Source organism: Harpia harpyja, chromosome Z (genome assembly GCF_026419915.1).
Source record: "Harpia harpyja isolate bHarHar1 chromosome Z, bHarHar1 primary haplotype, whole genome shotgun sequence".
Classification (NCBI taxonomy): Eukaryota; Metazoa; Chordata; class Aves; order Accipitriformes; family Accipitridae; genus Harpia; species Harpia harpyja.
The window spans coordinates 62,984,904-63,001,293 of NC_068969.1; the positions used below are offsets into that span (position 1 = coordinate 62,984,904).

General features: G+C 40.6%; 1 protein-coding gene across 1 annotated transcript; it reads left to right on the forward strand.

Annotated features, from left to right (window-relative positions):
- The first annotated feature begins 882 nt into the window (after positions 1–882).
- Positions 883–16,200, forward strand: TMEM38B (transmembrane protein 38B). Its single transcript, XM_052778266.1, has 6 exons — positions 883–1,076; positions 7,336–7,492; positions 10,593–10,777; positions 11,854–11,941; positions 14,001–14,118; positions 15,740–16,200. The coding sequence occupies exons 1-6, from the start codon at positions 971–973 to the stop codon at positions 15,947–15,949; spliced, it is 864 nt and encodes a 287-aa protein (XP_052634226.1). The 5' UTR covers positions 883–970; the 3' UTR covers positions 15,950–16,200.
- Positions 16,201–16,390: the final 190 nt, after the last annotated feature.

A 16,390-nucleotide genomic window follows, 5' to 3' on the forward strand; every position in this document is an offset into this window, starting at 1 on the left:
AAAGAGCTATTAAAAGGGTTTCTGCTGAGATCTGATCAGGATCTAGAATACATTAATACCCTCAGTAACTACTAGGCAGGCGATACACAGATGACATTAACCTGGAAAAGATCATGTGTTGCAGCACCCACGTTGGTAGCACTCTTGATGAACTGAAGAAATATTCTACAGGGGAGTGGGTGGAGAGAGAAAGAAAAAAGGCTTACAGTTAAGGTATCACACTCACACTTGGAAAGTATAGCAACCCATATGTAGGAACAGCCAGCTCCAGGGGTGTATGACAAAGAATAAGCACAAGGGTAGAAAAGGCTCTGGGGGCCACAACCAGTCTCAAGCCGATCACGAACCAGGCCTACCACGGTTTTGTAAAAAAAGGCAAACAAAACACCCGGTTTCGTGTGACACCCGTAGAGACGTTTCGTGCTCAGACAGGCAAAACAGGGCTGTCAAGGCAAAGTGAATCAGCCGCCCGCCGTGAGGGCTGCCAGGACAAGCCGCAGGGAAACGCGTCCAGGGGAACGCCTGGCGGCAGCCGGGGCCGGCCCCCCGGGAGGCGGCCGGTCCCCCCGCCCGCCCGCAAGCACAGCCAGCTCCTACCCACCGGGAACGGCACGGCTGCGGCCCGAGGCGGTTTGCGGGGGTTACCCGGGACGGCCCCCGAGTAGGTCGGGTGGCGGGAACGCCCCGCAGGACCCGGGGAGGGCCTGGCCGAGCTCGGCCGGGGCAACGGAGCCAGGCAGCGCACGAGGACAAGCACGCCAAGCCCTGCGAGCTACAGCCGCCGCGAAGAGCGGCCACATGTCCCCGGCAGCCCCCGGCGGCTGACTGAAGGGAGCCGGCCGCCCCGCCCCGGCCCCGCCCCGCTGACGGCGGCCGGCAGTGGCCAAGTTTCCCCTGGGGCGCCCGCCGCCGCCAGTGCCGCTGCGCTGGGCAGTCGCTCCCCGGTCCTCCATCTCGCCGCCGCCCGGCCATGGAGCTGTGGCAGGTGCCGCTGCTCTTCTCGCGGCTGCCTATGTTCCCCTTCTTCGACCTGGCGCACTATGTGGCCTCCGTCATGGCGCTGAAGGAGCAGCGGGGTGAGCGGGGACGGTTGGCGGGGTGGGACGGAGGGCCCCCCCGCCCCCTCTCCCGTGTTCCCTGCCGTCCCCCCGTGTTTCCCCGTCCCTCCCCCGTGTCTCCCACCGTGTTCCCCCGCGTCCCACGCACCGTGTTCCCCGTCACCCAGCCGGGCCAGGCCAGAGGCGGGGGCCGGGGAGCCCCCTGCGCCGGCCGCCCCAGCCCCGGCTGGGCAAGGGTGGCCGCCGCGCAAGATGGCGGGGGGTGCCTGAGGGGAGCCGGGGTGCCGGCAGCGGGGCTGGGCCGGCGGTGCCGGGCGGTGCCCGGGGTGACCTGCGTTTGCTCGGGCTTTGCCGCTGGGTCTCTGCGGGAACCGCAGGTGTCTCACCCGGGTTGGGGTGTAGGAGAACCTGCGGGGTCTTTTGGCTCCGCCTGCAAAATGCTAGGGAGTGTTGGTTGGGTTTTTTTTCACCACTTTGGGATTTTATTTTTAGTGACGGTGCGTAGCGAAACTTCAGTTCCTGTCCGTCCTCCCACAAACTCTCAGGTGGCTCGTGTTTCGTTTGGTGTAGCGAGAGGTTTGTCAGCGCTGCGGGTGGCCTCTGAGGCGGGAGCCCCTTCAGCGCAAGTTTCGGCTTTCCCACCGGAGCATTGCGGAGACCCGCGGCCGGGTGCTGGGGCGGGGGGGTTCAGCTGGCAGCGGCGTGCCCCTGCCGGCTGCTGTTCTTGCATCAAAATCCAGGTGCTCTCTGTTAGTCTGTAAGCGTGCAAATAAAATTGTCTGCAGTCTGTATTAGTCCGTCAGTCAATGAGTGGTGTCTAATTGACTGCAGAAAGCACGTAGGAAGCGCCCAGCTGAACTTTTCTTGCTCTCTCAGAACTAGAGGCACTGGTGAAATAAACCAGGGGTTTTGTTGAAAACCTTTTTGCAGTTTAAGATTTTGAAAGTCCCAAGAATAAGAGGGCTGAACACGCCGAAATTAGGTTTATGCGTGCAGAGAAGGAATGCAGATCACAGGCCAATGACTTGCTGTCAGGTATTGCATCTGAGAGGCGAGAGGAGAGCTGCTCAACTTGTGGGGCTATATCCTTCACACACCTTGGATATGCAGGAAGCTGTTAAGGCAATTCTGTCTTCTAGGAAGCACAGCTTGGGAATCTAATGGGCAGGTTGTGTGCTACTGACTTTTCACATTGTACCCATAGATTGTAAAATTAAATTAGGAAAGCTTTTCACTCCCAGTAACAGCATTCTGGGTTTTGTATGAGTACACCTAATGACACTTCAATCTCTAGAAGATTTTTTCTAGAAAATCTTTTGCACTATGGTTGTTAACCCCAAGCCTAGTTTTTAGTTGTCACAAATGTAGAGGCTAGCTTTGCTTTAATGTTTAGAATAACTACTTGTGGTGTGGCTCTGGACAGTTACAGTAACTGTGCATCCCAGCTGGTAACTGTGTAGGGAGCTAAGCTGGCTTTCAGGATTATAGTGCAGATTTGGGAGCTTCTGCTTCACATTTTTAAGGCTCTGCGCTGTTTAGTGAGGGCTTGTTCTTTGGTCCCTTCCTAAATGTGTCAAGGTGAATTTTTACTTCCTGCTGAGTAAGTGCACTTAGCAGACTGTGAAGACTGATGTAAAATGCTTATGTATGCTAGCGTCTTCACCAAATGTTGTTACTACTGCTAAAATTGTTTCGGGGTGCTGACTTGTGGCATTGTGTAATATAACTGTTCCATTCAGAAAGGGACTTTCTCTCTGAAGGTATTTGATATTACCATGCACTACCTTTAAACTTTCCTCTGGAATGGACATACTTAAAGACCAGGATGGGAGGAGTCTCTCCACTTTGCTAGCATCAGCATAGCTCTAGTGAGACAGCACTTCTGGACAGTAGAAGTACTGTCAGAGGTCTGGTCAGATCCGTGCCAATAATTTTTTTTTTCTTCTTAGCTTAGTAGCTGGAAAGTTCAGAACTCTTGAGTATGCTCTGATAGTTTGAATTAATAACTGTAATTCAGGTGACTGCATGCTGGTCTTCGCTCACTTGCAAGCAGTTTGAATTGAAGCTTTCCATTGAAATAGCAGTCATTATGAAATACTCAGGATGATATATTATCATTGATTAATATTCTCTAAGCATTACTATATAGTCTTTCTGGAAACTTAAAGCAGTAGCCATATTTCATAGGGGAATAACTAAGTAACCTTAAGTGGCTGGTGATATAAGAAGTATGTGGTCAAGTCAGAGCCACATTTGTTTTATCCCAGATTACTGTCTCATTAAAATACCACCACCACCCCCCTCCCCCACTGCTTAAAATCAGATTTGGTGTGGGTATTTGTATCATGAATGGGTGCACACTAACTGGGACTTTTCCAGTGCTAGCTGGATTTTCTTGCTTGCGAGTGCTGGCAAACTACAGCAGTGACAACTAACATGTTGCTTTCCACATATTTTAAATTAAGAGTCCTTGGTTAGTGCGTTTGGGATTGCTTAGGAGTTGCTTATTTGTAACTCCAGTCAGTTGTAGAACTGGCAATTTTCTTGGGATGGAGGGACAGCAAAAGGCATTGAGGATTGAGGATGTGTCATATTTGGAAGGAACGTGCTGATTTTGTTCTTGCAAGTTTTCTATGACATGATTCTGGTGATTTGAAGAGAACTAATGTTTTTTGGCATAGTTTTGCTAAATTAAATCTGACTATAAATCCTTTAGCTTAATTGATGTTATTACATATAGTTGAATAGGGGTGCTAGAAAAAATTCTACAAGTCCTTCTGGTTTGCTCTTTAGATGTGTATGTGGTAATGTATTCCTGATTGCCTGTTTGGAACGTGTTGGAAAGGTTAAAGCAGATCTTATCTTACTGACATAAATAGTTTGCTGGCAAGGTTTTTCTTATTACTATTGTCTAGAAACAACATTTAAAACTGTATTCAACAATAGTCCTTGCATTTTGAAACCTTATCTTTACTTTCTGAAGTATACCATTGGCAGGACTAGTGGCCTTTTGGCAGATCATATTTTGCATGGTTATATGATGCCTCAGTAGTTTTACAGGATGCATCAGAGGACAAATATAAATGATCACTTGTTTAAAAACATGTGACCCACTTAAAATTGAGTTTGTTTTCTCAAAGGTTATATCGCAGTCATAGTTTAGGTAGCAATGGTAAGATGAGCTTTAAATTAGTATCAGTGGTTTTTGCCTCTGCCTTCTATGTTAGGTATATTCCTTGTTAGAAAGCAGGTATGAATTGTTAAATACTGGTGTTTGAGCCAAGAAAATTCTAATGTTGACCAACAGAAAAATCTTGGAAGTCCAGTAGAGTTTCCAGTCTCTTGTCCTTTTACACGTAATAGCTTAATGAAGACATTTACATGCTTTGTTGTGGAGCTTGCTCATAGAGGGTAATCTGGTAATAATAATAGTAATTCCTATATGTGACCTCAAAACTGGAAACCACTTGCTGCTAGTCGTTAGGGAAAGAAAGAGTGGAGAAGCAGTGACTGCTGAAAGACAGGGGAATGGATTCAAAAAGAGAACAGATAGCTAACTAATTTTAGAACAACTCCAACTTTTAATTGAATTTTAATTTTTTTAAAGTTTTTTTTTTAATCTGGCCTTTAGTATAGGAAGTGAAAAATCATGAAAAAAATTTTCACAAAGTATGTAGGCGAGAAGGCAAGTTGAACTAGAAGTCAAGTCAAATGTACAGTAGAAATCAATGTAAACCTTTTCAAACCCGATACATGAAAATCTTCCATTTTTTCCTTAAAACTAGTTGTTACTAGCTGTGTTTCATTAATTGCAGTAAATGTCCATGGGTGTGAAAAATAAAATACAGTGTGTTAAATTGAAAGGCACAGCACCTGGAATGGTTTCCTTTCCTTATGTTAGTAATCTGCCTGAACACCTGGTGAAGTAAAGAAGCAGCTGAGTTTCAGTTGGGCTACCTCTCAGTCATGCTTCATTTTGTGGGGAGGGAGGAAGTAGTTTGATACTCTGATGAAGGCCACCCGTAAGATGTTAAGATGATTACTTCTCTGCTAATGCAAGGTGAGAAGCTTCATGCTAATGAAAGAGAGGTTGGTGTGCACCCACATGACAGTGGATGTCTGAAGTCTTTTTTTTTTTTTTTTTTTAACCTGGTCTGGAGGGCGATCCTTCTCACATGTGGAACCTCCTGTCACAATCTGGTTACTGGTTTCCCTCCAAGACCAGATTACTGTGCAGATTACATCCTGTATTACATCTGTACAGGAGTTAAAGCTTGTGTGTAACGCAACAGCTGATCTATTAGCAGTACTCCCCAGTTACAGCAAATATTCCCTTGTGGTTTACACTGGCTGCCTCTGTTAGCTGTGTTTTCTCCTTGTCCTGTAAAGTTTGCTATATTTCTTCTCTATATGGTCACTTTGTGCTATAATGCCACAGCAGCATTTAGTGGAGTTACTCAACAGGGAGAGAGTACTGCAGAATATGGGAGTAAGATATTCTCTTGTTGTTGCAAGTAAAGGAATTCAGTCCTTTCATGCTAAAGTAGGGATATAGTAGTACTTGTAATGTGGCTGTGTCATCAAACGAGAATAATTACATGTGAGAAGGAAGCTACTATGGTTCTTTTGGACCAGTGAGTGTCTACTTAATACAATTTTGCATTTTTTTCTGAATGCAATGGCTGTCAGCATTTTTAGATTTTTTTTTTTTTTTAATTGAGGAAACCTCAATATAGTAAGCACAAACCATTAATATTCTGCAAGTGTCTTACCCTTTTCAAATATGTTGGTGAAAATACGTCCACATTCAGTTATATGGGGTCTGGATGTAATGGCCCACTTTATATTTTTACTTTTGCTGTTAGGTAACATTAGCAGGCTTTAGAATTTTCTCCTGTTAATTTTATGCACACAAACATAATTGATAGGTACTTTGGAGAAGTGGTAATATGCAGTAACAAAGCTGAGCATAACGAACTTGGAGCACCAGGTACTGCAATATGGAAAATAAATTGCACAATAGAAAAAAAAAAGTTATTTTATATTCACATATTGTGTAATACTTAGGAGTGTTCATTTTTATAAATTGGCTGTTACATAGGAATTTAGGTAGTGCTGCAAAACATGATAGCTGTGCCAGCACTAGAACTGGAACAATCTTGTTAATACTCTTGTATGAACTGAATTGTATTGATAGTGCTGTATTCTCTTTTATATGTTTGAGTTTCTCATCTTGAGTAAGAAGCTTCTTTTCCCACAGAAGTGCCTGAAGAACCAAAAGCTTCTCAGCTGAATTTGGAACATATGTCAAATTTCGTTTTGGGGCAAACACTAGGTTTCATCTCTGCTTTTGTGAACTTCAGCCTTTGGACTATGGAAAATGAAAGTAGTTTGGGCAAACAGAGCTCTGCACCTGTGTAAAGGGGAAGCTTTGGCAACATTGGACTTCTGAAGTGGAAGGAAATAGTCAACTACTTGAGGACATTTCTGGCTTTGATAAAGTGTGATTTCTGCCTGAAACTGGTTAAGGCTTCTGATTGCCTCCAGCATAATATTTTAATATTGAATACTCTTTTGGTATAGTTCAGTTGCAATTTAAAAGGGATAGGTCATTTTAAAGATAACAAAATAGACCAAACTGTAAGCCTTTTAATAACAAGGGAAACTGAAATTTATTATTGTGGCTTCAGGTAACCTTTTTTCTCTGTTCAGGATTGCAGGTGAAACTATTTAATAATTGTTTTGGATACTGCTTTCATTTTGGTCAGCAAACACACTTAGCAGGGTGTTATGAGGAAAAAGGAAAACAGTGACCTTGAATTCATGAACACTCAAAAGCAGAAATGGAATTTGTAGAACAACCCCCCAAAAGCTACCAGTACCAATCCTGTCTAGGTCAGCAAAGCCACTTGTGTATTTTTAATACAAATTTGAAAGCAACTGTATATCTATGCCAGATTATTAACAATGAGACCTCTCAGCCATGCTCTGAAAGCTTTTATTCTTGGTAGCCAAATAGTTATAATAAACCAACCCACAAAAGATTTTCAGAGAACACAATGTCCGTCTTTTATTTAGGTAGCATATGCTTACATCAGTGTACTCTGAAGTTTGTATTTCTGAAGACTTCCTGTGAAAGCCTACAGATTTCTGCAGGATTTTTCATTACCTGAAGGAACAATGTTGGACTGAATGATTTGAAAAATACTGACTTTTAAAACATGATGTGATTCTAAAATGTTTATTTCTATTTGTGCATCTTTTCCCTTTGTTTCAGGAGCAGTGGAAGTGTCAGTCCGAAGTCCAGTTGCCTGCTGGTTTAGTGCTATGCTTTATTGCTTTGGTGGTTCAGTTTTGTCTTCGTTGATGCTTGCAGAACCTCCAGTAGCATTTCTGGTGAGGGGCACAAATATTCTACTGGCATCTTCAGTCTGGTAAGCAGCCACAATTGAGTTAGTTGAGTAGTACTGGTTCTGAGGAAGCTATACTTCGTGAACTGATATTATACCATCAAGGTTCCATGTAAATCAGAAGCTTAACTTAAAAATGTTATGGATTTGGATGCTGTCTCTTCATCCAGGAAGTCACTGCAGCAAAATAGCTGTTATGATCCTGTTCTATAGGAATAAAATGCTTGTAAGAGAGCAACTCTTACGGGCTGTTGTATAACAAAATGCTCAGTCACTAGATTAGACTTGCCTTAGATTTTTATAGTGTTTGTGGTCAAACAGCCAAAAACATTATTTTGGCATAAGGTGGACTTCAGTTACTGCTTTTCTGGGTATAGGTAAGTCATAAATGCAGTCTAGTTTTTCAGCAGTAGCACTTGGAAGACCAGAACCTGGCTGATGTAAAGATTTTGAACTTTTATGTAATTGGGGAATCTAAGACACAGATCTTCTTTCCTCCCTAGTTTCTGCTTCCTGACATAATTTTTTTTCCCTATGTTTTGCCTTTTCCCAAATAGATGGGCATTGTAGTGGAAGACAGTAGAGAGCTGAATGGGAAGCCAGGTATGTGAACGAGGAGCAATTTGGCCTGTTTTGGAATTTAAAAAAAAGCACTGGAGTTATTTTCATATAAATGTGGCCTTCCAGTGGAGTTTCTTTGTTCCAGAAAGTGATCTTTGAAGAAACCCTCAAACTTTACATAATTTGTGAGCAGCAGTATGTTTCTGAATTAAAAAAATCTCAATTCCTCTCTTAGAAGAGTGTTATCTGCTTGAAATCCTTTAGTATCTGTTCCTTGTAGCCCCTTAGGTTTTATAATTGCAAATCCATTAAAATGGAAGTAAGTGTTTCTATCTGTCTGTGTATATCTATATATTAGTGTTCTGGTCTTCATGTTGCAATGGAAGATGACATTTCATTTAGGCAAATTGGTGAAATGAATAATGTGTAATAAATAGTGCAGTATTAACAAAGCTTATAGAATCTGCTTATGGTTCATATTAGTCTGATTCGGGCAACATGACCGCTTGTTTTAACAAATGACAGCAGTTAGGAGTACATGTAAACAGAACATGATTTCTGTTGAACTTAACATGGTCAAATGTGATTTGCTGTGCACAAATAAAATGAGGTTTTAATGAGGAGCTATGAACGTTATGAAACATTTCAAGCTTCGAGTTTTACAAAGTTCTCTCTTCATGAGTATAATGACTTTAAATCTTGGTCCCAAATCAAGTGAAACGAAATTCCCCACACCATACATAAAATGAAAATGGAAGGGGTTGTGCGATGCCTGAGAAATGCTCCTAAATAGTCTGTAGGACAGCGACATCTGCTGTTAGCAAGTGTTGCTAGCAGAAATGGCAGGCAAAAATGCCTTGGTGGGACTGCAATGCTGGGTTCAATCCAGTTACCTGTGCTTCAGGGTCCTGAACCCACGTTCTGCAACTGTAAATTAATTCTGGTTAGTGTCGTCTGTTGCGTACATGGCTTAATGGCTACTGCAAATAGCCGTTTAAAATACATGCTCTCTGTACATCTTTGACTTCGTATCAGCTGAAGCTTGGTTGCATACAAAGGCAGTTGACTTTACAAAAGGGAAAAAAAGAAGACTAAATGTAGTCAAAAGTAAAGCTAAAACTGAACACGAGAGCAGTGGTTAGCTATTAGTGTAAATTCCAATAACTTTCTTGTATGTGAGAAATAGGCTATTGCATGCTCCACTCTCAGAGGTCTCGAAGAGAAGAAGCTTCAGAAGTTTGCAGTGGTGAGGTACTGTATCCTTTGCAGAAAAAAGAAAATACTTAACTAGGACAGGACTTCAGCTAAACTTTACCTTTTTGTGGAGGAAGCTTCCTGGCACTCTGCTGTAAAGGATAAGCTTTTTTTTTTTCCAAAAAACACCCCCCGAAACCCTGAGTGCTGTCCTGATTTCTATTCTCTAACCATGAAGCATGTCTCTTCCTAGCTGTGGTGCTTGCTAGTAGTTCTAATGCAGTGAACTAGATATGAGAGGTGCATGTCTGCATTGCAGCCTGAGTAAACAGGAGAAGGATACAGCCTTAGAAATTCTTGGTAGACAGGGTTGAGCTCAGAGGCCTAAACTAACAGGCAAGTATCTTTTTTTTTTTTTTTTAAGAAAATGAAAAAATACCCTTCCCATCTTTTAAAGGCTTTCTCTGCTTTTACTTAACTGTTACTTTCTTATTCCTGTGCTGAAATAATCTAGATACTTAATCTTGATTATTTTTTTGAGACCTTGAATGTCTCTGTAAGAACTGAATTTTGTTTATGATTGAAGACATACAATAAAACACCACATAATATAATCTTTTAAAATTTACTGTCAGCTTAGGATTTCATTGTTAGCCATCTTTAACTTTACTTTGTTTTAAAAGCAAGTTGATAAAAGGTATTTTTAAATTTTGAGTACTGTGCTTTTAATGCTTTGAAAAAAGAAATTTGCTTGTAATTGGCAAGCTGGAAAAGCTACAATTGGTGGTTGCTAAGATGTGAAATGTGTTTGAAAATAGCTGTGCATTTCATCTGGCATGACAATAACTACTGGAGGCATTCTTGCTGAAGTTATATAATTCCATGTACCTATCAGTATGAAAGCATGGTGTCGGCATGTAGTTTACCACCCTGTTGTAATCCTATTAAAAAAAGACCCTAAACAAACAAAAAAACCCAACACAAAAGAAACCCATGAAAAACCAAACCACACAAAGTCAGTCAGATGTTAATTTAATAATCTGAAATATAAACCCATGGTATATAAGCTATAGAACAGTTGGTAAAATTTAAAGCAGTTTCTGATGTACTTTAATGGATTCTTCTCAGGGACAATGAGTTAGTAAGAACAATTTCAAGTAATGTTTGATCATTTTGGTGCAAGAGCTCAAGCATGCTCAAAAGCATTTCAGATTTGTTCCAATATGTCTACCACACAAGATAGTGAGTTACCAGTAGTATGTCATGCGTTGCTAGTCATATTCCAAAAATATCTTTCAAGGTTATTAGAAAGTGAATTCCTTAGCAAAAATTTTTGAATGTTGCTAATGGATTTTCTCATGATTTTCAGGTATCTTGTGTTTTACTGCCCACAAGACATATTCTACCGGTGCTTTGCCTTTCTGCCTCTTCGGCTTCTGGTTGCAGGAATGAAAGAAGTGACTAGGACTTGGAAGATAACAGCTGGCGTTGCACATGCAGACAGTCACTTCAAAGATGCCTGGCTTGTCATGGTAGCTGTGGGCTGGGCCAGAGGTAACATGCATAACATCTCATTCTGATTGATTGTGATGTTTTGGAGTGGTATTTAAATGGCTAGCCCTTCAGCGTAACTGTAGCACCATTCCTTGCTGTGCTGGATATGATAGTCCTAATACAGTCTGTTATCCCCTCAAGGGAAAAGCCTGTGCAGCAGTTTTTCTGCCTGGATTAAGGGTGACATTGAATGACTTTGAGGGAAGTTCATCTTATGCCTTCAGAAGGTCTTGTGAGTACTTGTAGGATGGGCAGTTAATGGCAATAAAGAATTAGATCTCCCGTGTAGCTTCAGTGCTATTACTAAACTTTCCAACAGCATATTTCCTCAGACCTGTTGTCCTTCCATGTAGTTGAAGAAGAGAACTTATTTTCTTAGCTTTTTGGGTTGTAACCATTGGCTGATTTTAAACACAGGAATGAACCTTCTTGCCTACCTGTTGTTTGGAGTATGACTCTGGAAGCTACCCTTGTAGCAGCTGTATTTGTAGATGTTTGTCATGTTAGAACCACTTCAGGAAGTAGTAGTGCAGCTCTTGTTTCTATTGGCTTGATTGTGTTCTGCTTTGTGAAACAACATGTGTTAATGTGATGGTCTAACATATTGTTTTCCCAGGTTGTAATACAGATCAGTCTTATTGGCCACAGTGTCTGACACGTCCTTATGTCTTGTATTCTTTTAACGTAAAAATACTTATCCACTTTTCTTGCGGAGGATCCTTGTAGTTTATAGAGACACTCTGTGTTCTTGCACAATGACATGAAGAATGGAATGATATAAGCCTCTGAAGATTTACTTTGGCAATTCAGGCATTTGTTTGTAGTGATGAGTGTATCAATTCAGATGCTATCACATAAAGGTAAACCTGAGCTTCTCGCTAAGTAGCTAAACCTCTGAGGTTTCATGTCAGTTGCTCAAGTCATGCACATATAAAAGATTGGATTAGTGTCTTTAAGTCTGAGCTTTGGGTGCCACATTTGGGACTTGGTGTAACGGGTTTTGCTGGAAGCAATAATAGGTTGCACAGTACTGGTAGCAGTCAGTGGAGTCTTATTGTAAATCTCTGCAATTTCAGGAGCTGGTGGTGGACTAATTTCCAACTTTGAGCAGCTGGTGAGAGGAGTATGGAAACCTGAAACCAATGAACTACTGAAGATGTCCTAGTAAGTTTTTAGAAAAAGACTACAACATGTTAACTGTTGCTTTGCTAACTCCTTGTGTTGACACTCACTTTTAGTGGTTCAGATTAAAAAAAAAAGCTGTAGGGCATGTTTGTACTCAACGTTTTGGTGTGTATCTTGTGAAAGACTGGTTGATGATCTTTGGTAATTTTGGCAGTTTTTTTAATCATTTTAGGTTCGAAGCACAAGAACATCAAATGGCAAGACAAGTCAACAAAAATTATTTGGCAGAAGGCAGTACTGAGTCAGTAGGAAGTTGCTGGAAAGAAGTATTGACTCAATTTGTCTTACAGGGTCATGGTCTTCTGCCCAAAATGAAAGGACAGTGGTACCAGAAGTATACAAGTGAAGTGTGCATTTTTGGTGCATGTTCTGAGCATCACTAAGATGGCTTCCTTTGAGCATTGTCACTTTTACTTTCTCTGCCAGTACTGTTTTCCTCCATAGGTATCAATTATTTCAGAAGGTGCAGATTGGTTATTCAATATAGCAAAAATGTACCACAAGACAGGAAATGTTACTTCTCTTGCAGAAGCAAAGAATGGGAATATTACACGGCTCCCGGTTTAGTCTGTACAGTAAAATGAGAATTGAGACAGGCTAGAAAGCCACAAGCTATTATTGTAAGTCAAGATAAGATCACTCTGGTAATTTCCTAAAATTTGTTTAATCTTTCCTATGTTACTCTTAGGTCTTTAGAAATAATTTTACTTTTTTTAAACTTATCTTGCTTTTTTGCAGCCAGTCTTAGCAACAGAACAAGAAGAGAAATCTGTAGTCTTTCCTTTGGCAATATTTCAACTTTTTATGGCTTATGTTAGTTGTTGGCTTTTTCTGAAATTCCAGGTATTTAGATTTTATCTCCCTCTGTCAGTGCCTCAGTGGCAGTCTTGAAAGCAAAATTCCGGAAGGAAGAGGTCACTGTCAATAATAGCACTGTAAACGCAAATAACACTGTACTTACAGGTGCAACACTATAGCAATGCTTACTGACTGGCAGCGCTTGCATATATTCTCCTTCTCTATGGTGGATGTGCCTCAAAGTAACTCAAGAAGGATTTTTACTTTTTTTTTTAATATATAAAGCTTAAGAATATTAAATAGAATTAAGTTGCAGAGTTAAATGGATAAAACATGCTGCAAATGGATGAGATACTGGTATACAGAGTTGTTTTTTGGGCTTCAGAGCAGGAAGTTGATGCAGTAAATCTCTGAGTTACTGAAAAGACAGTGACGAATGTGTCTACACTAGATGCTCTGTGATAACAGGAATGTCACCTGTACATGGCACATGTAGATGCAGATTAAGAAGTGCACAGAATTTTTCTGCCAGTATGTTAGTGCTCTCTCTTCAGACGACTTTAGATAACTGACCAAAGTTCTCTTGTTTTCTAACTGCATACCTAGCAAAGGATTTACCAACACAATGAAGATAGATAGAAGATGTAAATTTTTGCATGTCTCAAGTCAACACAGCTGTGTTGGCAAAACCTGGTAACATAGGCCTGGCTCAAGTCAAGTATAAGCTGACTAGAACCGTACAACTCCTGGAGTGTCACAGTGGACCGAGACTTGGACTAGGTTGTTCTTCATCACCATAAGTAACTCCTTGGAGTAACTAACACCTGGAGTATAGGAGAGGAACGTATTTTTAAGTCTAGTCCGAGTAGTGCAAGCTTTGTGATTTAACTCTTCAGTAAGGTATATAGGAATAGGAAGAAGAGGAGCAAGCTGGCGTATGGATTCTGAATAGATGCATTGATCTGAGGAGGATTTGTCAAATACGAGTTTGCTGGGTGTGTAAAGTAGTGCTAACTTCATGCTTGTCCATATTATGGACAGAAAGCATAGTAATAGTATATAAAGTGAAAGTCTCAGTTTAATTACAGCTACATTTTGGACCATGTCACTGTTACCACAAATTTTCATTAGTTCTATTCAGAAATAATTCTTTTGCACACTATGAACATTTATTGCTTTCCAGGCCATGGCAGCTTTCACTGTAGAGGAGAGAAATTAATATTGTTTGTTTGACTTCCAGCCCTGTGAAGGTAACTTTGATAGGAGCCATTCTTTTCACCCTGCAACACAGCCAGTACTTTCCAATAACAAGACACAACCTCATGTTTTTATACACTGTCTTTCTTGTCGTCTCCAAGGTAAGAATGTGAAAGTGTTACAATAACTGAATAACAGAAAATATTTTATTTCATTATTTCAGAACAAAAAATACACCCTGAAACATTCTACCACAAGTTAGAATGTGTGCTTCTGGATGGGAAGGCCAGCTCCTACTGAAGGCTGAAACCTGTGTTTAGTCTTCTACACATGAGCAGAACAGAAGACTTATTCTGTTACTGATACTGTTCAATGTATGGGAAAAAAAAAAAGAAAAAGAAAAAAAATCAGGAATTTTGGCATGCAACAGTTGATGTGCCAGGCTTGTATGTCCGTAATCTCAAACAAAGCTTAAGCTTGTAGAAAGAAACTCTCCTGTTCTCTGCCTTTTGCTAGCTGCTTAATGCCTTCCTTGTACCTGTGCAGTCATCTATGGGTTTGCAAAACAAGCCAACTAGGTTCTCATCTAGCTCAAAGTGTTCACAATGTAAGTGTTTAGGTGGGAAGAGAAAGTGTATTGAAACCACTTTGATGTTGCTGTAACCACTTTTATAATAACATAGATACTACTTCTCTATTGAATCTTTTAATCCCACCAGTCTTGTTCATTTCCAGGATGATGTCTGTCTTCAGGATTATTAGTTAATAAGAAAGTGTAGTCTCTATGTTAGAAGTTTGGTGATTTTTAAGAGCTTTAGAGCTGCTGTTGAACAGACTAGAGACTGTCTTAAAGTGGTGGTTGCCAGTCTTCTTTCTGTAAAGTGGCTGACAAGTTTAATTCTAGAGAAGTTGCTTTAGGGAGCCAAAACTTCAAACTAATGGTCATGATTCTCCACCTAAACCAATAAAGGCATTGTTGAACTGGGGATGTTGGGAATGGAGAAGGAAAGGAATGTTATTCTGGAAGTGAGAAATTACATCTGTCTTCAGAAGCTGGCTGTCAAGCTGCACTGAAGTGAATAAGTTCTTAAACTGATGGTCAGGAACTTGAGCATCCACTTACTAATAAACAACAGTTGTGGATCTGGTATAGTCCTGTAGTAGGGTCTTGTTATAGAAACTTTTCATGTCTCTGAAAACTGTAGAAACTCTTACAATATAAACTTGTGCAGTACCTGGATCTAACAAACAGTTTTTTCCATCCTGATTCCAAGTTTTGTATTCTAAGGAATTTCCACCTAAATCTCTCAACTTTATGGAGTGAGTATGGCTGTCTGGAATTCTAACTGAAGTCTGGCTGTGCATATAGATTTAGGTGCTTACACATTGCATTCTTTTAATTTAAATGGTAGTAGCCACTCTGTTTACAGTTTTTCAGTTTGAGCAAGGTACAAAACTTACACATAAAAGTTGCTCTTCACCTTAGTTGTACGACATTAAATGTAGTTTACGCTTAAGATGACTTTAGTAAACTTACATAGAAAGTTTTTGTGCACATTGTTTGCGTATAGCTGTGTGAAGAGTGTAGGTCAGAAAGAAAAGCATTCTTTGATCAATTCAAGCTAAAATGAACATATTTCTGTTTATGGTGGCATGGCCTCATGCTCATGTAGAAAGTTAGAAATGCCATACATCCATTCAGCTTGGAACTTGTTTTTAATTGCTGTGAAGTCATTAAAGCTTTTTTTTTTTTTATTGTAACTTGATCCTTGTTCTTCATAGGTAACAATGATGTTGACAAGATCTGCAACTTCTCCATTTGCTCCCTTTGAGGCTGCATTAGGCCATATGTTCTTTGGCTTGCAAAAGACACCATACAAAGTGAAGGGTGAAGGTGCCGCATCTTCCAATGGTTCTTCAGTCTGTGACCGATCTTCTTCTGAACAGCACCATGATGGTGTTAAGAAAAGACAGGCAAAGAAAACAGAATAAGTGGCTCAAAATCCTTGATGGTCATAACCTTTGAAGATGTTTGTATTTCAGATTAGGCTGGCTGAGAAAATTGTTTAAAGAAATGCATGTGAGGAGAGAACAGGGCTGTATACTACTGTGTTGTTGTTCGCCTTCGGAATGTGTTTTGTAAGCTACTGTTCAGATGTCTAAATGCACATGTTGGATTTGTAAGTTAAAAACTATAAATTTTTATAGTGGTTATAATTTACTAAATTTTGTATTTATGATAACTTTTAAGTGCTTACATGCTAAAAAGTTTCAAAATGTGACAGTCAGCTTTGTTATTTTTTCTGATATTATCACTTGTTTCACCTCTTCTTGCCCCGCCCCCAATTCTTATGTTTCATTTAGATAGCAGGGATTTGCACTGCCAAGTGTTCACAGTAGCATGTCCCAAATAAGAAGGTCATCATCTAAGTA